Below are 21606 nucleotides of genomic sequence, written 5' to 3'. Positions count from 1 at the left end.
TTATATGTATACTTAATATGAACGCATTCATATGATTGTGCTTAAATAACGTGTATACGGCTTTAAAAGGAAAAAGAAATAGTTGTTTTTGGCGACAACTTTTGAATTTAAGCTGTATTGTTTCCATTGACTGTTCTGAAGAAGCCCACATTGTAGTGGGTGAAAGCGCTTAACCTAATTTTAAAATACTTTTTAATGTGGATTTTTTATTGTGAAATAAATTTCTTTTTCAACACGAAATAAGAGAGGAGGTTATCGTGCTCTTATTGGTGATACCAAGGCTTCTACGATATCCTCCGAAAAAGGAAGCCAATTTGGTGGTCCCCTGCCATAAACAAACTGTACAACAGAAGGAAGAAACTGTTGCAAAAGAGAGTAAAATGCCGTGAGTGGAGGAGCTCCCTGGTCAGCCTCAGTAAGAAGCTGAGATCCCTTATAGGATAATCCAAAAGCTAGCTACGAAAACAAAATTGCCACTGATTCTAAGGACAACCACAAAGCATTCTGCATTTATGTCAAGAATCTCAATGGCAACACCCAGATCTGCTCTGAGTTACAGCACAACGGCACAAAAATTACAGAACCAACTGATATTGCCAACATCCTGGCAGATAGGTTCAGTGCTAACTTTACCCCCCCACCCCCTAAAGGGCCCCTATCTATACAGGAAGAATGCATAGTCCCTGTAATCACAACTATGCAGGTAAAAGCTACACTCTCTAAAGCCAAAAACACAGCATCCATGGGACCGGACAACATCCCAGGTTGCATTTTATATGAACTTCAGAATGAACTGGCTCCCCACCTAAGCACCATGTTCAATCATAGCCTCACATCAGGCTTTGTGCCGACTGAATGGAGTACAGAAACAGTTATTCCACCCCACAAAGGTGGAGCCACCACTGATCCCGAGAACTATCACCCTATTACCCTGACGAGCCTGGTCTGCAAGGCCATTGAACGTATCATCATGGAACTCATAAACAAAGACATTCTTAACCTCCAAACTCTGGATCCCACCCAGTTCGGGTTAGTGAAAGGCAGATCATGCCTCCTGAACCTGATCGACTTCTTTGAGGCCGTCACCAAAGCTGTAGATGAGGGTAATGTGGTTCACACAGCCTATCTTGACCTCGCCAAGGCTTTCAACACCATCCCCCATTCTGGAATTATAGCTAAACTCACTAAACTAGGTATAAATCCCTTCGTCACAAGATGGGTTGCCAACTGGCTCACTGACAGAACCCACACTGTAAAAGTTGCAGACTCCAAATCTGACCTCAAACCATTGACAAGTGGAGTACCACAGGGTTCAGTCCTGGGACCTCTCCTGAAACACAGAAGGCCTCTGGCTAACGAAGTTTGCAGATGACTGCAAACTAGGAGCCATAGCCGAGTCCCCAAATGATGTGGAAATCCTACAGAAGGGCTGAGACAGATGCCTGTTGTCAGAGCCATGGCCTCAAGCTCAATGCCAAAAATTGCACTGTCATCCCCTTTGGTAAAAACTCTGAACCCATGAACTACTACATAGACAGCAGTCTACTTAACACTGAATGTGTGATAAGAGATCTTGGGGCACAGGTGCACAGTAGTCTGTCCTTTGATAGTCACATCGCCACAGTACTCAGGAAGTCCTTCTACGTGGCACACCGCATCATAAAAGGGTTCTCATCCAGGAAAAAAAGAGGTCATTGTTCCCCTCTACTCGACACTCATTAGACCCATTATAGAGTACAGCGCCCCTTTTGGAATGTACCTCATAAGACATCTACAGCAGCTGGAAAGGCCACAGAAGTATCTCACAAAGGATTACTGGCCTCAAACAGATGCTCTACACTGACCATCTCAAAAAACTCCAGCTTTACTCCGTAGCATATCACCTACTCCGAGGTGATCTCTGCCTAACATATAAAGCTGTGTCAAACCCAGAGCTGTTGGACATGCTACACCTAAAGAAATCCCAATCCCTTCGAGTTACATGCTCTAGGGAAGTAATCCGTGTCACCACAATAAACAGGACATTCTGGAGGGGTAGATTCCTGTCCCAGAGACTTCCCATACTCTGGAACAGGCTACCCATCTGTGTCAAGCAAAGTTCTTCATTATCACTCTTCAAGAAAAATCTTGATGAGTGGATGGGAAATAGGAAATACACCCCGGGGATCACTTCTGTCTCTCTGATCGACAGTGGCACAGGAAAATAACTTTCTTGGGTGGCGTAAGCCAGGGAACTTTGATGGCTAGGTTTACGTAAGCCCTTGGGCCGATAGCTTAGTACCTACCTATGAACCTATGAACTCATATCTCAAAGTGTGTGTGTCAGCTACTTGGGCAGGGACACAAAGCACTGGTTGGAGAGAGAGAGCGCTGGAGGTTTTAGCTTGACCACTAGGCTGAGATCTGGACCCTATAGCTGTGCCATTGGGGAGTCTTATTGGGGATCTGGAGAGAAAGGAAGAAACCAGCCCAAACTGACTGTGATCTCTGTGTGCTCTTATGAGAAATTGTGCTTTACCGTGTATTTGTTATCCTTCCCAATGTGGATGCCCCTCACTAGTGTTAGTGGTGAGGATTGAGCCTCTTTGATTGCTGGGCCAGTGCACGGACATCACATATTAATTGTTTGGTAGTGGTGGGATATCCACACCACATATTAATTGGTTGGCACATACTAATTGGCTTGTAGTGGTGTGGATAGTGAATTCCTGTAGCTTGTGTACAGTAATCATTGATGGTGGTTTTGTACTCTAAATCAGCCATGCAGTGAATATTCAGATTTCAGATCACAATTGTTTTATTTCTTTTGTGAGCTTAATCAGGGAGAGCAGCCAAGCATGTCAGCAGAGTAGTATGGAAAGCTGACAAGAAACCAGTTGGCTGAGATGTGCCAGGCTAAAGGACTGGTGCAGGGAAACCTGACTAAGGCAGACAAGATTGCAGCTTTGGTCACAGCTGCATCAGAAAACAGAAACCAGGACGACGATCAGACTGGCCGTGGAGATGTACAACACTCAGGGAATGGACAGCTCAACCTTTGTGCAGAGGACTTAAAAATCCATCTGGAGCTAAAGAGACTTGAGTTGGAGGCCAGGTGTTTGGAAATGGAAGCTGTGGAAAAGGAGAGGCAGAGGCAGCACGTAAAGGAGATGCTGACTGTTCGCCAGAGTCATGGAGGTAATGAGGAAGGGAGTAACCGGACCCCAGAAGTACAAAAGGTAAGTAAATTTCTTCCGCAGTTTACTGAGGGGGATAATTTTGATATTTTCATTCATATGTTTGAGAGGAATTGTAAACAGTATGATGATGACCAAAGGTTCTGGGTACAGTTCCTGACCTCCTTACTCCACGATAAAGCTGTAAATATTTTGTCCAAAAATTTCTGATGTTGACTGTTTTAATTATCTTGCTGTTAAGAATTGTTTGTTAGAATTCTTTAAGCTAACACCTGAAACTTACAGGAAAAAGTTTTGTAAGCATAGACGCAAGGCAGCTGAAAGTGTGCATGAATATGTTGCTGAACTGAGCACTTATTTTCATAGGTGGGTGAGTGGATGTCAGGTCACCATTTTTGAAGGGCTGGCAAACCTTTTGGTGAGGGAACAAGCCCTTAACACTTTGCCTGAGGACATGAGGATCTGGTTAGCTGATCGACAATGTGCTACTTCAGAGGAGTTGGGAAAGAAGGGAGACCTATACCTAGCAGGCAGAGTCTCCCTGCACAGGAAAGGGACCCCCTGTACTGCTCATGGGTCTAAAGGAACCCATAGTGGGCAGCCCAGACTGCTCCAACAGAATCTGCCAGTAGCAGGGGAAGCCACTAGTCCAGGTACACGTCCAGGACCTAGGGTTAAATGTTTTGAATGCAACCAATGGGGCCATGTGGCATACAGATGTCCATGGAGGCAAGGTTGAGAACAAAAGGTGATGGAGCCAGTAAGTGGGAAAGACAAAATGCCAATTGTAGGTTGTGTTGAGACAACAGGGATACCGAACTACCATCCTGCAAATGTCCTGATAGTGAAGGATTTTGATGAGGCAGTACTATGTGTTAATGCAGTTGCACGCAGTCAGGCATGGAGACAAGCATGTGAGTCTGGTAGCCTGGGGGAGACCCAGGCAGACTGCATACTTGCAGCCAGGACTGGTGAGGTGTTTACTTTGGGGAGGAAGCTATGCTGTAGCAGTAAGACTGAAGGTGAGCCACAGCTGCTTGTGGGTACTGATGTTCCCTGGGACAGAGGGACTGAAAAGGTAGAGGTAAGTAGTAGTACACAGGCTGACAGTGAGGCACTGCTGTCAGAGGTTGCCAGACTTCCTGTGGAAGGGGAGCTGGGAAGGGTTACAAAGAGAGAGTTGAGTTAAAACAGGCTCAGCTCTCAGACCCTACACTGCAAGACCTGAGGCAGGTAGCTAGTAAGGCACCTGATTCTCAAGGGAAGGGGGACTCTGTATAATGGGACAAAAGGTTACTTATAGAGAGTGGACCCCTGAAGGAGGGCTAGAGGTTGAGAGAATACAGCAGTTGGTAGTGCCTAGAGCCTACCGTCTGGCGCTTCTAGCCATAGCCCATGATATTCCCTTTGCAGGTCATATGCACGTAAAATGTACAAAGAGACGTATTATGCAGAACTTCTATTGGCCTGGAATTTCCAGAGATGTAACAGGGTACTGCAGGACCTGTGTGCAGTGCCAAGAGGTAGGCAAGGCAGGAGATAAGGTGAGAGCTCCTTTGAAGCCTTTGCCTGTGATTGAGGAGCCTTTTCAGAGGGTAGCTATGGATATTGTGGGGCCTCTGAGTACACCAAGTTCCACATGGAAAAAGTATATCCTAGTGGTAGTAGATTATGCTATAAGTTTCCCTGAGGCAGTGGCTTTGTCCTCTATTGAGGCAGAAAAAGTGGCAAATGCTTTGTTAGAGATTTTCAGCAGGGTAGGTTTCCCAAAAGAAATACTGACTGACACAGGTGCCAATTTCCTGTCAGACTTTCTGGCTTGTCTGTGGATGTACTGTGGGGTGAAGCACCTGAAGGCCACTCCCCACCATTCCCAGGCAAATGGTCTTGTTGAGAGGTTAAACTATGCACTCAAGTCCATACATTTGCATGGCATTTGCAGACCAGTTTAAGAGGGAGTGGGACATATATTTGCCCCATCTGTTGTTTGCTTACAGAGAGGTTCCTAAGGAATCCACAGGTTTTTCACCCTTTGAGTTATTGTACTGGCATAGGATGAGGGAACCTCTAGATTTAATTTGTGATGAGTGGGAAGGTATGTCCTAAACCTCAGGACAAGGATCAGGGAACTTATGGGCTTGGCCCAGGAGAACCTGGCAGAAGCTGAACAGTAGAAAAAGGTCTGGTATGACAGGAATGCCCGAGCTAGAGAGTATGCTGTAGGGCAGCAGGTAATGATTCCCATTCCTGTCAGACACAACAAGCTGCAACCAGCTTGGGAGGGGCCCTACAAGGTGGTAAGAAAGGTAAGTGATGTTAACTACATGGTGGAACTGCTTGGCAGGAGGCAGGGATACAAGTTGTACCATGTTAACATGATGAAACCTTACCATGACAAGGAGGCCCTTGTGCTGTGCATTTGCAGTGGCTTGCAGGAGGAGTCTGAGGAAGATCTGGTGACTGATCTCCTCAGTGAGACTCGGACAGACACCTTAGTGGATGGGGTAGCAATGTCCCAGCAGCTCCTACCGAAGTTTGAGAAATCCGAGCAGTGTTACAGGAGTATGGGTACATGTTTACTGGGAAACCAGGGTGCACCCACCTGGTGCAGCACCAGGTAGATACATGACCCTAAAGGCCTATTAGGCAGGCCCCTTATAGGGTGCCTGAGAGAGTCAGACTCTGAGAGAGGAGGTACAGGAGATGTTGGAACTAGGGGTAATTCAAGAGTCCAACAGTGTCTGGGCCTCCCCAGTGGTGCTGGTGCCAAAGAAGGATGTCAGCACCAGGTTCTGTGTGAGCTACAGGAAATTAAATAGTCACACAGAGTCAGATGCTTACGCCATGCATAGGACAGATGAGGCCCTAGAGCAGCTGGGTGGGGCTAAGTATATTACCACCATTGATTTTACAAGGATTATTGGCAGGTGCCCTTGACTCTCAGTGCTAGAGAGAAGTCAGCCTTTGTGACTCCTTTAGGCTTGTATGAGTTCACAAAGATGCCCTTTGGGATGAAAAATGCCCCAACAGCTTTCCAGAAGCTGGTAGATCAAATCTTAGCAGGAGCAGGAGGGTTTGCCCTTGCTTACCTAGATGATATTGCCATCTATAGCTATTCCTGGCAAGAGCATCTTCAGCATGTCATGGAAGTGCTGGGCAGACCACAGAGGGTAGGGTTGACCATTAAGCCCAGCAAATGTCAGGTGGGTATGGCAGAGGTTTTCTGCCTGGGACATGGAGTGGTAAGATCAGGCCAGAACTTGCCAAAGTACAAGCCATTCAGGCATGGCCATCACCTGTTACCAAAATGCAGGTGAGGGCATTCTTAGGGACAGCAGGGTACTAAAGAATGTTTGTCCCCAGTTATAGTACCCTAGCTGCTTCCCTCACAGACCTAACAAGGAAGGCAGGCCAGATAAGGTAGTGTGGACCCCAGCATGACAGCAGACATTCCAGAAGCTTAAAGAAGCTTTGGGAGGATTCCCTGTGTTAGCCAGTCTAGATTATAGTAAAAAATTTGTTGTGCAGGTGGATGCTTCAAACCATGCGGTGGGGGCTGTACTTAGCCAGATTTCTTCAGAGGGAGAAGAGCACTCAGTGGTTTATCTCAGCCGTAGGCTGTAACCCAGGGAGGAATGCTATGCAGCTGTAGAAAAGGAATGTCTAGCCATAGTGTGGGTACTGCAGAAACTTCAGCCTTATCTGTATGGAAGAAAATTCACTGTAGTTACAGACAACAGTCCCCTAACATGGGTTACACAGAACCAGCCAGCAAAATGCCAAGTTGCTAAGATGGAGCCTAGGGTTGCAAGCATATGATATGTCAGTGCAGCACTGGAGTGGGATTAGCAATACCAAACACAGATGGGCTCTCAAGACAGGGATTAGAGTAAGGTATAATCAGATAGACCTAACCCTCACAAGCACTGCTTCTCAAGGGTCAGTTGAAAAACTAGCTTGAGTTCTCGGGGGTGGGGGGTATGTGAAAGCTGCCAGCCTAACTAGATAGGATTTTGTAGATAATTCTCTCATTTGTAAATATTAATGTAAGCCATATACTTGTTCTCTTAAATATAAGAAAATTATGGTAATTGTTGAACTTCAAAAATGTAACCACATTGCACTCTGCTGGAGGAAAGCTGATAAGTCAAGCATTGCATAATTGTTTGATCTCAAAACTTGGAGCCGAGATGTCTGAATGAAGGAATTCTTCCTATTGTTTTGAGACCAGAGTTAATGGCTAGAATTTACATATGTAATGTATTTTATTGCTCTGGCTTCCTGACCAGCTGCAAGATCGAAAGGGCTGTTACGTTTCTGTTAGCCTGGGAAATAGAGAATAATGATGTAATCTGAAAGGAGTCAGTAGTACTGTGTTATCAATTTAAGGACAGAGAGAGAGAGAGAGAGAGAGAGAGAGAGAATTGGATCATTTTGCATTTGTTTTCAGAACTGACAACATTACCAGCACTGCCTTGCTCTATATGTAAGTTTATTTTAGAACTGAATATAAGTAAAGTAGTAAGACCTAAACCAGGTTATGTTTTTAGAAACAGGAAGAATTTGAAGCATATGCTCTGTCAACGTCCACTAGACAGGGCTTTCCATCATTCCTCCGTTGATTAGAGAATACACATCCTTGTATGAAGTGTAAACAATGTCCATATATAGATGAGAGGTCCTCGTTTGTACATCCAGTTACAGGGGAAGAGTTTACATTTCATACTATCACTAATTGTCAGAGTGAACTTGTAGTTTATATAGCTAAGTGTGTTTCCTGTGAATGTTTCTATATAGGAAAGACTAACAGGGAACGCATAAGGGAACATGTTTACCATATGCGTGTAGGTACCCATACTAATGCTTTAGCTAAACATTTTATGGATAGGGGCCCAAGCCATACTTTTACTTTTTCAGTTATGCAAGCTTTTAAATTGAGCATACGAGGTGGAGATATAGTTACCTTAACTGAAGAAAGTGAACTTAGATGGATTATCAGATGTTCAGCAGATAGAGAGCCTGGGCTGAATGATAAAGCCTCTTTAAAACCCATCTTACGGAAGCGAAGGGTTGCAGTGTCTGTTTGAAACACTGTTTACCATTCTGCTTAAGTTCCTTGTTGATGGTAAAAGTTATAAAGTCATATAAGTTATTATTCTGTAATATTTACTTATGTAACGTCATTTATAATTAATTTATTTTGTATGTATTATAGTGTTATTAGGTGTTAGTTCAAGACACTTATGTTTTTACGTTACGTTTTAAGTATTCCTTATGTATTCACAGCATATGCTGTATGTGCATAAATTGATTATTTATTGTAGCTGTTTAAATATGCATTTCAAATATGCAATTCATTTTTAGTTTATTTATCTATCTGTTTAAATTATGTCATTGTTTCATTCACTAATTGAAAGCAAGGATTGAATATTTAAATGACAGTTTGTTTTTTGAATCATGTCTGATGAAGCCGAAAGGTGAAAGCGCTTACTTCTGTTATTAAAATTGGACTGGTTTTATAGTCCGCATTTTTTATTTCTTTGTTGTTGACCGTTTGCTTGATTCCTGTGGATGTTTTATTTATTTACATTTTGTGGAGTTATTTTAGAACTGTGTTTGCTCTTAGATATAGATAGGAAATAGTAAGTCTGGTCTAGCTGTTTTCTGTATTGATGTCAGAACTTTTCTACTGCATTATTTTTTAGCATTTCTCTTTGGATGTCTGAAGTCTTGACTAGCACTGTGTAGTAAGAAGTATTGCCTTGTGTTCTTATTATTTATTATTAAATATTTTTAAACCTTTCAACTGTGGCTGTTTTATTTAGAGATAATTTAAGCTCTAGAGTACATTGCATGTATATAGTGATGCTGTCCAAGCCACTCTAAGTAAGCTTCCCTGTTCATCACACTTACCATTTGGATAATAATATTGCACAGAAATAATTGGACACCTTTTGCTAAGGGCCTTATCAGTAGCTGATATTAGTGGTTGGTGGCAAGTGGTACTACTTTATAGTCTGGGCAGAAGGGGCATAGCTTGAGAACCTGTGTCAGTCTTTCCCAGGAATGTCTATGTGTTTGTATATACCTCACATCTCAAGGTGTGTGTGTGTCAGCTACTTGGGCAGGGACACAAAGCACTGGTTGGACAGAGAGGGTGCTGGAGGTTTTAGCTTGACCACTGGGCTAAGATCTGGACCATATAGCTGTGCCAGTGGGGAGTCTTATTGGAGATCTGGAGAGAAAGAGAGCAACCAACCCCAGACTGACTGTGATCTCTGTGTGCTGTTAAGGGAAATTGTACTTTACTGTGTGTATATTTGTTATCCATCCTGTTGTGGACGCCCCTCACTGTTGTTAGTGCTGAGGATTGAGGCTCCTTGATTGCTGGGCCAGTGCATGGGCGTTACCCACAGAATTACTCAAGTACCTCATTGATAATAATCTTCTGTCTCCCACTCAACATGGCTTCTGCCCAGAGCACAGCACTATTACAGCCCTGCTCTCATTCACCAATGCTGTCAACAACGCCTTAGATACAAGTCACCCCACTTCACTAATCCTATTGGATCTCTCTAAGGCTTTTGCACAGTATCACATACTAAACTCCTGATCCAATTAAGAAAGCTTGGCTGCTCCCCCAAATCCCTCAACTGGTTTACATCAATCATACCTAAACAATAGACAACAATCTGTAAAGTGGCATAACGTCCAATCAAATTATCTGTCAAACAAAATGGGAGTGCGACAGGGTTCCATTCTGGGACCATTACTCTTCAACATCTTTATTAATGACCTCCACAGCGTCTCTCAGCTAGGTAAAATTATCCAGTATGCTGACGATTTGACAATATTCTCTACTTCAAACAATTTCTCTGACCGCCTCACAGTTACTCAGAATGCCTTTACAGAGATTGAATCATGGCTAAACAATTCACAACTGCTACTAAATGCCAAAAAACAAAACGTTTATTATTCTCTTCAAAACCACCAGATATAGACTTTAAAATGTTATCTAAAGATGGAACTGAAATAGAAATAGTAAAATCTGTCGAACTACTAGGCATTACAATTGATGACACACTCACCTTTGAAACACACATTCTCAACACAATAAAGAAAACACTTGGCAAACTTTATCATCATCAACTTTTCATGGATAAAAACACCAAAACAAATCTGGCAAGTACCTTACTCATCCCTGCGCTACTTTATGGTAGTGCCAGCTTTACTAACCTTCACTCCTCCCTCAGCAATAAACTTCAGTCTTATTACTGTAAAATGGCTAAATTCGCCTCATGAAAGCCTAATCGCTCACACCACAGCCAAACAATCTCTGAAATGAACTGATTGGATTTCCCAAACTATCTTTCCTATACCCAAGTAATGCTAGCCCATAAACTAATTTATAAACCAAATACATGCCCAGCACTCTCATCAAAACTGCAAACCTATATTCCTTCATGTACTCTAAGATCCTCCAACAAATTGCTACTAAGTGTAACCAAGCCCAACAAAAGAGCTGGACAGTGCTTGTTCTCCCATAGCATTGTTAAAAATGGAACTCCTTACCCTCCCATATTACCCAAATAGGGTGTATAAAGACATGTAAAGTAGTATTAAAAACTTACTTCCTACATAACCTCAAATTCCAATGCAAATCAAACAAACCACCTTAAAACCTTCACTACTTATTTCTAACCCAGTTCCATAGTTCAAAATAACTTTTACCCTGACAGCAACGCAGCTGTATTACCGCTATAACTGTTCGGCAAGAACTGTCATGTTTTTTCATGCAATGCCAAAAAGAAACAACTCAAGCTTTGTACTGTACTGCCAACTGTTATCTAAGTTTATATAAGTTCTGATACATACTAATACATTTTATATTGTCTGTGTATTCTACTTTTATATATATTTTTTTTATTTTTGCATATTTCTGCTTTTAAAACATTTTTTGTCAAGTGTCTATATTTTTGACTGTATTAATTGTGGAACTTTTCTCCCTGGGCCGCCACTGAAAATGGGTTCCTGACCCAGTGGACTTTCCCAGTCAACAAATGTCAATCAAACAATAAATAAATAAATAATTTTGATAGAATCAAATTATGTCCTCACATTCCATCAAAATTTTATTTTTCTGCAACCCAGTTACTAAAAATGTGTAAAGGACAAATTCTTCAACACAAATTATTTTTATAGTAGTAGTATTCTGTAGTTTCTGTGTCTTAAAATGTATTTTATGTCACAATAAACACAGTGACTATTAAGTTTGTAGTATTTTGTCAGCCACTTAACAATATCGCAGCAACCACTGAAGTTACATGCATACTATTGACAGCATTTTGTTCATCCATATGAGAGCTTTCATAGAAGGCTTAGAAGTTCTGGCTGTGCTACTTGGTTGTTGAAATAATTAAAAGGACATGACATTTATGACAATATAAATGAATATTATATGGACAACAGTATTTCTTTGTCTGCATTAGACAGTAAACTATCATTATCTTGTGTTTGCCATTGTGCAATCTCTAAGACAAAATGTTTTAATACTTTGTATGTTGGATGGTTTTGGAATTATTAATGCAAATATGAACAAGCAATATTTGCTAAGGAGAAAGAGCCCCATTCTCTTGTTTTAAGTTGAGGTGATGATTTTTTTTTGGTTGGGTTGATATTTGGTGTTGTTGAGACAGTGCTTACGAATTATTTAGCATAATTTTAGATATTGTTATGGTTATGAATCAGTGTTAGTTTATTTGATGTGAGTGAAGTTTATTCTGATAAAGTACTGTAGGAATGAGATTTACAAGGGTGCATGGTTAATATTTCTGCCTTGATTGGTTGAAAATGGGTTAATCTATGATGCTTGATTTTTACTGGTTATCATGATAATCCACTTGTTTGAGAGGATTAGCTTCCTCTTGAGAAGTTAGGTGGCCCCTGGCCTGGTCTCTGAGTCGACTTATGAATCTTCGATATAATTTGTTGGGTATAGATCAGCAAGTTTACTAAAATGTTTTGCCTCTGTAATTGTGAACTTAATTTTGTTTTTGTTTGTGTTGAGAAATAGTCATCTGTGTTGCTGGATAATGGATGCTGGTCCAAGCTGGGAATAATCTGACTTGAGGAGGACTTGCCCCACCAGTGTGCTGTTGTTGCTAACTGGATGAATGAATCAGGTTTACTTGACATGTCTGAATTGTGTGAATTAGTAATGAAGACATACTGTGTATACTCTGCTTAGAAAATAGGTGATCTTGAAATGGTCAAGCATTATGTTATTGAAATGCTGACTGGTAGAGAATGGAGGTGGGTTTTCTATGGCTGCCTTATTTTAAAAGTGAAAACTTAATGGGAATATATTATATAAAGTGCTAACATTGGGTGCTTGGGGACTGTCAGACTTGGATTTTTGAGAAGGTGAGTTATTGTTTGTAGCAATTGTTGCTTTTAGGCTATAGTGGATGTGCAAGTAAGATGATCAGGACAGTTTGAGAGACATTGAATGATTTCAGCTTTGTGTTATGTGAAGATAACTGCTTGGGCAATGATTGTGCATAAACAGAGAACCGGAAGCATAAAGAAGGGGCTGCAATGACAAAAGTAGCCTCTGTTTTAAACCAGTAATGTAAAAGTAAAAGCTAGATGTTTGGCTCAAGGGAGATAATGTTATTTTTATAAGATATTTTAAGAGATGACAGAGAAGATACTGATCATCTTGTAATATACTTGCCTGTAAGTAGTAGACGGGTGAATTTGTTTTAAAATTTTGCATATTTGTTGTCCAGTAAAGATGTAGAACAGGATTTGCTTTGGGTTTCCTATAGGGCATATTGAAAACCAGTTGTTTGGTAACTGCCAAATCAAATAACGATGTCCTACAGCAGTGATACTTAGGATGAGCATTGTATAGTAAGTAGTATGAGTGTTTGTGTTGTAATAGTAGTGTTCAACTAACAGGATCATTGCTGCAGGACAAACCCCCACACTTGTCTCCCTTGTCATTAAAGCAAGCCTTGGACCTTTGTACCATCTTATAGACATGCTCGGCTGTGTGTTAGATTATATATTTTCAAGGTTATACCTGCAGTATGTTGGTGTGTTTCACTGTCTAGTTTGGAAGTAGATAGCAAGAGTTTCCTATCCCAATTCTTTGTACAGTTTTGTTTTTTTGCATAGATTTAGTTTATGCTTTAATAACTGCTTCTGCTTTCCGTAGGAACATTGGTTTGTGTAGTATCTCTGTGCTTTCCTGGCTCCAAAAAGAATAGAGCTTGTTATGTGATACAGTCTTCCTTTAAAGGACTCAACCTAAGATTGCATTCAGTTTCCTGTAGGGCATCCCCAGTTGAAAAACATCAGAGTGGAGGACTGATGTCTGCCTGGAGCTACTGTCCAGTAAAATTGTCATAGTATGAATTCCTGCATCAATGAACCTGTTCTTTGTACACCTACTTTTATGACAAGTATACTATAATAACTGTACTTACCCAATATCATTTATTAAGTGATCTGCTTCTGTGATAAGTTCTTATACAGATGTTCTGTGTTCCTTGCTTCTCTCCTTCAGTATGTTGCACACACAGTGCGAGTCTGAAGAGGTGATATTAACCAAGTACAGTATAAGAAGAGTCCTCTGTAAGCCATTTCCAACATTGCATTTTGCTTTATCTTCTTTCTAGCGTACCATCTCCATAATTTGTATATTACTCACCTTTTTACAGTCTACATTGGCTGATGTGAGCTTAAAAGACTTTATCATCCTTTATGATCATTTATGATAATGGTAGATTCTTTGAAATAATGCTGTAGTGCTTTAAATTATTTAATATTTTTTGCAGTTGTCTGGCTTTTGTAGCTTTTATGCCATAATGTTTTTAGTCTATAATTTGTACGTTGTCTTTTTTTCAGAGATGCACAAAGACTTGACGAGTATTACAGCAAAAATCAGCAGCTAAGAGAACAATTAAAAGCTCTCCATGACAATGTTAAAATCTTAGAAGACAGGTAAGGCACAAAGAATATTGTATTGTACAGTGTGGATTAAAAAAAGACTACATTTGTGATGTCCTTCAAGGATGCATCTGCAGTCCTAACATATGGGTTGTCCTGCCTCAGGCAGCCCTTCGGTCGGCCGGATTCTAAAGTCTGGGTCTGGCCTCGGCTGATGTCGCACTTCACCCGACGTCATAGCTGCTGCGAATTGGGTATAAAGGCATCAGCCAACGCCATTTTCCTCAGTCTTTCTTGCCGCGCGGTGCCCGAAGCAGAAGCTGTTCGCAAGTGCCGGTCGGTCAGATCCAGAGATTTCTACTACCGAAGACTTCTAAAAAGCTAAGTACCCCATTGGGGACTCTTTCTTGCCTCAGCCGATGTCAGAAAAAGTAAATAATTGTTTAACTTGTGGGAAACAAATACCTCATAAGGATTTCCACTCTTACTGCCTTCCTTGCTTAGGCCCAGACCACGACGTATCAGCTTGTCTAGCCTGTGCTTCCTTCAACCGACGGACACTTAGACGTCGGTCGGAGTTTGCAGAGGAGTTTTTTGGTCCCGCTTTTGCTTACAAAATGCCGTCGGAGACCTCGACTTCACAATTAGCTAAAAAGCGTAAGGAAAAGGACCGACACTCGCGTCCGCGGTTTCGGCCGAAACCACGGTTAAGCCAACCGCAAGTGTCTCGGTTTCGGCCGAAACCGAGTCCTCGGTTCTTCCTTCGGCCGAAAGCTTGCCTCCGATAGCCGAGGCCTCACACAGCATGGCTGAATCCGCTACTGAACTTACCCCTGCTGTAGCAGGCTCCCAGGATTTATCAGATACTATTCCTTTAGACATATCTACTCCTGCATGTGGAGCTGCTAGGCCCCCTGCATCTATGTCTATCAAGGCTTTTACTAGGGCTAAAGCAGCTAAATCTTCTAAGGCCTTGCCTGCTAAAACCCCCTCACACAGGCCTACCTCCAGTTCCCAAATGCTCAGCTTGGCTGAGGATCTCATTTCTTTGATCAGGGGATCCCAACCTCACCCAGACAGGGCCTCTCAACCGGGTCCAGAGAAGAGGCCTAGAGCAGAGCCCCCGGATCCTGTTTCTACAGACTACTCCTCGGATGATTCAGAAAACTCAGGTCCTCCAGAAGGCCCATATTCTCCTTATGAGGATTCTGATGCAGAAGACTCCATTCCTTCTGCCTCTCCTCCGAGGAATTTTCTTTGGGGAAACCTTACATGCTATGAGAGAGCATTTTCAATGGCAGGGCCAGGATTTTTCAGATTCAAGGAAAAGGCTAAGGACCTTTTTACATTTACCACAGCATAGGCCTTTAGCCATTCCTCCAGTACTTACAGTTGTTGATGCTTATAATGATGCCTGTACTTCCCCTGACTCTCTTCCCCCGGCCCCTGCCAAGCCCGACAGATATTACAGGGTCCTGGACACACACTTTCACTTGTATAAGGCTCCTATTGCAGATCCTGAAACCATTTCACAGGGCCCCAAAGCTGTAGCAGCTGCCTCTGCCAAAAACCCTCCCTCTGAAAGAGAATCTAGAGCATTAGAGAGATGGGGTAAAAAAGTTTATACTTCTGCTACTCTTTCGGCTAGGGCCTTAAACTGTCAATTCCACATGATTCAGTATCAGGAATTTTTGTTAGACCAGCTAAATAAAAAAACTGTCCTCTCCTGAACCTATAGACCGTAAGTCCCTTCAGGATTTGGTACATAACACTCAGCAGGTCAGTAATCATTCCTTAAAATGCGGCTATGATGCACTGGAGGCTTCCTTTAGATCAGCTATGACTGGAACCGTGATTAGAAGGCATGCCTGGTTAAAAGAACAATCCTTACCAGACCATGTAAAGTCAAAGCTTCTAGATGCTCCCATGGAGAAACAAAGTTTGTTTGGCTCCCCTGCACAGCAAGTGCTAAAGAAGGTGGAAGAAAAAGCAAAATCTATCCAAACAGTCAAGGATTTCTTACAGGTCCAGCCTCCGAGGTTTAGTAGAAATTGGCCTTCGAAGAATTGGTCCTTTCCAGACACCTCCAGAGCACAGAGAGGCAGAAATAGCCGCCCAAGAGGCAGAGGTCAATCCAGAGGTGCCTACAGGGGACGTCAGTGGCAGCCTATCCACCAGAGAAGTACTGCCACAGATTCAGCTACGACCACCCCCACAGGACAGACACAATGACTTGACTCTGATACCGCCTACCAGGGAACAGCTGCCAGCACCCTTAGGCAGAAAGCTTGCCTTATTTTCCGTAAACTGGCATTACATTACAGGAGACAAATGGATTTTACAGACAATAGACAAAGGCAACAGGTTCCACTTCTACACTCTACCAAAAAAGAGAGGAATGCCAAACCTACCACCAAACCAAAAAACAAACGCTTTAGCACAAATCAACCACCTACTAAGGATGAGAGCGATAGAAAAGGTACCGCCTATGGAACAAGGACAAGGATTTTACTCCAGACTTTTCCTGGTACCAAGGAAAGAAAACCAATGGAGACCTATTCTCGACCTGTCCCCTCTGAACACATATCTCATTGTTCCAAAATTCAAAATGCTGACCCTACAGCAACTTCTTCCCATGCTGGGCAAGGAGTCTTGGCTGGTGACTCTAGATCTCAAGGAGGCATACCTGCACGTCCCTATACGACCAGATTGCAGAAGATACCTCAGATTTCTTGCAGGATCAGAGCATTATCAATTCTCAGCATTGCCCTTTGGCTTATCTACTGCGCCCAGAGTATTCACGAAATGCCTGGCATCAGTAATTGCTCATTGCAGGCTTCAGGGAATTCAAATTTATCCATACCTGGACGACTGCCTGATACAAGCGGACAACAAGACCAAATTAACAAAAGATTTGGAAAAGGTTATACAACTACTGCAAGCCCTGGGATACACAGTCAACATGAAAAAGTCAAGGCTGGTACCATCCCAAAGGATAACATTCTTGGGTGCAGAACTGGACACATCAAATCAAATGGCAGAAAAGCAAAAGCAACTACCACTCTATTTCATGGCATTAACAACGCAGAACCAACTTACAGCAAGGAAAGTCCTGCAAGCCCTGGGATACATGGCATCCTGCATAATATTGATTCCACATGCCAGGCTACATATGAGGAAGTTGCAATGGTACCTAAGGAATGTATGGTCTCAACACAAGCACAGTCTAGAAGCCCAGATTCCAATAATTCCATGCCTGAAACAAGAATTCCTGTGGTGGGCTCAGGCCTGTCAGTTGAACAGAGGTCTGCCCTTCCACAAACATCACCCAAGCCAGACTATCACCACGGACTAGGCTGGGGGGCACACATGGTGGACAAGTGTATACAAGGCCTATGGACACAAGACCAGCTGAGCCTACATATAAATCAAAAAGAGATGCTGGCAGTGAAACAGGCACTTCAGACATTCACACCTTTTCTTCAACAAGGTCATTTGCTGATAAGGACGGACAACACCACAGTCATGTGGTATATCAACAAAAAGGGAGGCACACACTCATATCCTCTATGCCGGATGGCAATTGACCTGTGGAATGTGGCCCTGAACCACAACATTCAACTCCAGGTCAAATTTGTGCCAGGAAAAGAAAATTCACTAGCAGACACCTTAAGCAGAACTACCACGGATGCCCACGAATGGATGCTGCATCCAGACATCTTCAAAACCATTACAAAGAAATGGGGACTACCAGAAATAGACCTGTTCGCATCCCCACACAACCGCCAATTGAGGAAATTCTGCACAAGGACATACCATCCACTGGCTTGGAAGGTGGACTCCCTATCCTTCAGTTGGGAAAACCTGACAGCATATGCATTCCCACCTCTTCCTTTGATGCACAAAGTGCTACTGAAGATCAAAGAAGATCACCCAAGGATCGTCCTGATAGCTCCAGACTGGCCGAGGCAGCATTGGTACCTGCTACTGAGGAGTATGTCTCGGACACACGCATGGCCTCTACCTCTAGTTCCTTTACTACTAACACAGAACAACTACAAGATCCTTCATCCAAACTTGAAAACACTGCAACTAGCTGCTTGGAATATTACATAAAGCAAAATAACCCAGACTTATCTCAGAGGGTTAAAGACATTATCCTGGAGGCTCGCAGACCCTCCACAAGGAAGACTTATTCAGCCAAATGGAAAAGATACCTCATTTGGAGTGCAGCAAAAGGAGAAAATGTATCATTAGCAAACATAGCTAACATCCTGGAATACTTAGCAGAACTTTTCCACAATGGCTTGTCTTACTCCTCCATTAAGATTCATGCATCAGCTATTTCAGCAGAATACAACACGGATCCTCCAGTCTTCTCTCATCCTCTACTCAGGCAGTTTCTGAGAGGAATTAAAAATGTAAAGCCTCCAAGGAAGCCACCTTTGCCTACATGGGACCTTAACTTTGTGCTGGAAAAGTTAACACTCCCCCCTTTCGAACCAGCAGCAACAGCAGAATTACAGTTCTTATCTTGGAAAACTGCTTTCCTGCTTGCAATCATTTCAGCAAGAAGGGTTTCTGAATTACAGGCATTAATGGCAGTACAGCCCTTCCTTAACTTCCATCAGGATAGAGTGTCCTTGAGAACTAATCCTACTTTTATGCCAAAAGTGGTCTCCAGGGTATCATTGAACCAAGCAATCCACCTGCCAACATTCTTCCCCAACCCACAGAACAGGGGGGAAAGACTACTACATACATTGGATGTACACAGGCAATTGCGCTATTATCTGGACAGAACCAAGACCAACAGAAAGACTGACCAGCTTCTGGTAGCATATGCATCAGGAATGGAAGGAAAAGCAATTTCAAAACAGACAATCTCAAAATGGATAGGAAATTGCATTAGATTTTGTTACTCTTTTCATGGAAAGACAACTCCAGAAAACATCAGACCTCACTCCACAAGGGCTACAGCCACTACTACAGCTTTCCTACGAGGAGTGGCTACCAAAGACATTTTAGAAGCTGCTACTTGGAGCTCCGTGCATACATTTGCCAAGCATTATAATCTACCTTTATACTCCAGATCCCGAGCAGGTTTTGCAACTGCTGTTTTGCAAGGGATCTTAACTACACCATAATCATCTTAGTGCCTCCACCCCCAGTTTGGCTATGGTATTCTACCCATATGTTAGGACTGCAGATGCATCCTTGAAGGACATAGTACAGTTTTGTACCTACCATAAATGTAGATGTCCGAGAGGTATGCATCTGCAGTCAGGATTACCCACCCTCCTTCCCCTCTGTGGTACTCCTAGGGTATTTGCCCATCTTGTAGCTAGCTGGGGGAATCTATTATGGTGTATTTGTTTGTATATATGTATATACATGCTTATATTGTTTGCTCTCTACTGTTTGGAACCATTTGCATTTATCCAAATTTAGCCTTCCTAGAGGGCACCTGGCATCTGGGGCAAGAAATACTGAGGAAAATGGCGTCGGCTGATGCCTTTATACCCAATTTGCAGCAGCTATGACGTCGGGTGAAGTGCGACATCAGCCGAGGCCAGACCCAGACTTTAGAATCCGGCCGACCGAAGGGTTGCCTGAGGCAGGACAAACCCATATGTTAGGACTGCAGATGCATACCTCTCGGACATCTACATTTATGGTAGGTACAAAACTGTACTTTTTTGCTGGTGTGCCTTATTTATGTTCTTGCATTTAACGTGGAAATTGAGTGATAATCCTGCACACCAGTAAATGATTATTTATGTTGCTGCAAACCAATGAATATTTATGTATGTTGATGTCCTTCAAGGATGCATCTGCAGTCCTTACAAATGGGTTGTCCTGGCCTCAGGCAGCCCTTCGGTCGGCCGGATTCCAAAGTCTGGGTCTGGCCTCGGCTGATGTCACACTTCACCCGACGTCATAGCTGCAGTTCTGCGGGTATAAAGGCATCAGCCGACGCCATTTTCCTCAGTCTTTCTTGCCGCATGGCGCCCGAAGCAGAAGCTGTTCGCAAGTGCCGGTCGGTCAGAACCAGAGATTACTACTACCGAAGACTTCTAAAAAGCTAAGTACCCCGTTGGGGACTCTTTCTTGCCTCAGCCGATGTCAGAAAAAGTGAATAACTGTTTAACTTGTGGGAAACAAATACCTCATAAAGATTTCCACTCTTACTGCCTACCTTGTTTAGGCCCAGACCACGATGTAGCAGCTTGTCTAGCCTGTGCTTCTTTCAACCGACGGACGCTTAGACGTCGGTCGGAATTTGCTGAGGAGTTTTTCGGCTCCGCTTTTGCTTACAATATGCCGTCGGAAACTCCGACTTCGCAATTAACTAAAAAACGCAAGGAAAAGGACCGACACCCGTGGTCCGTGGTTTCGGCCGAAACCGTGGTTAAGCCAACTGCGAGTGTCTCGGTTTCAGCTGAAACCGAGTCCACGGTTCTTCCTTCGGCCGAAAGCTTGCCTCCTACCGAGGCCTCATCCAGCATGGCTGAATCTGCTACTGAAATCCCACCTGCTCTTGCAGGTTCACAGGATTTATCGGATACTATACCTTTAGATATATCTACTCCTGCACGTGGAACTGCTAGGCCCCCTGCATCCATGTCGATTAAGGCTTTTGCCAGGGCTAAAGCAGCAAAATCTACCAAAACTGTGCCTGCTAAGACCCCCTCTCTCAGGCCTAGCTCTAGTTCTCAAATGCTTAGTCTAGCAGAGGATCTAATTTCTTTGATCCGGGGATCCCAACCTCACCCTGACAGGGCCTCTCACCCACCTCCAGAGAAGAGGCCTAGAGCAGAGCCCCCTGAGCCAGTTTCTTCAGATTACTCCTCTGATGATTCAGATAATACAAACCCTCCAGAGGGCCCTTATTCTCCTTATGAGGACTCTGATGCAGAAGACTCCATTCCTTCTGCCTCCGCCTGAGGAATTTTCTTTTGGGGAAACCTTGCATGCTATGAGGGAACAATTTCAATGGCAGGGCCAGGATTTTTCAGACTCTAGGAAAAGGCTTAGGACCTTTTGCATTTGCCACAGCATAGGCCTTTAGCCATTCCTCCAGTACTCACTGTTGTGGATGATGCATTTAATGATGCTTGTACTGCTCCTGATTCTCTTCCTCCGGCCCCTGCTAAGCCCGACAGGTACTACAGGGTTCCGGACACACATTATCATTTGTATAAGGCTCCTTTTGCAGATCCTGAAACTATCTCCCAGGGACCCAAGGCTGTAGCAGCTACCTCTGCCAAAAAACCCCTCCCCTCTGAAAGGGAATCTAGGGCTTTAGAGAGATGGGGTAAAAAAGTTTACACCTCTGCTACTCTTTCGGCTAGGGCCTTAAACTGTCAATTCCACATGATTCAGTATCAGGAATTTATGTTAGATCAGTTAACTAAAAAACTGTCCTCGTCTGAACCATTAGACAAAAAATCTGTTCAGGAAATGGTGCATA

At 43.1% G+C, this 21606-nt stretch overlaps 1 protein-coding gene across 3 annotated transcripts in view; it reads left to right on the top strand.

Annotated features, from left to right (window-relative positions):
* RBBP8 (RB binding protein 8, endonuclease) overlaps positions 1-21606 on the top strand; it is a 2682217-nt gene that overhangs the window by 1177584 nt on the left and 1483027 nt on the right. For all 3 annotated transcript variants that reach the window (XM_044065365.1, XM_044065366.1, XM_044065368.1), the window contains one exon: positions 14091-14186. In XM_044065365.1, coding sequence (XP_043921300.1) covers positions 14091-14186 — 96 coding nt within the window. The remainder of the gene's footprint in view (positions 1-14090; positions 14187-21606) is intronic.

Source organism: Protopterus annectens, chromosome 3.part0, assembly GCF_019279795.1.
Source record: "Protopterus annectens isolate FY-2018-M chromosome 3.part0, PAN1.0, whole genome shotgun sequence".
Lineage (NCBI taxonomy): Eukaryota > Metazoa > Chordata > Ceratodontiformes > Protopteridae > Protopterus > Protopterus annectens.
The sequence above is the reverse complement of the archived record's forward strand: the minus strand, read 5'-3'. Positions and strand labels throughout refer to the sequence as shown.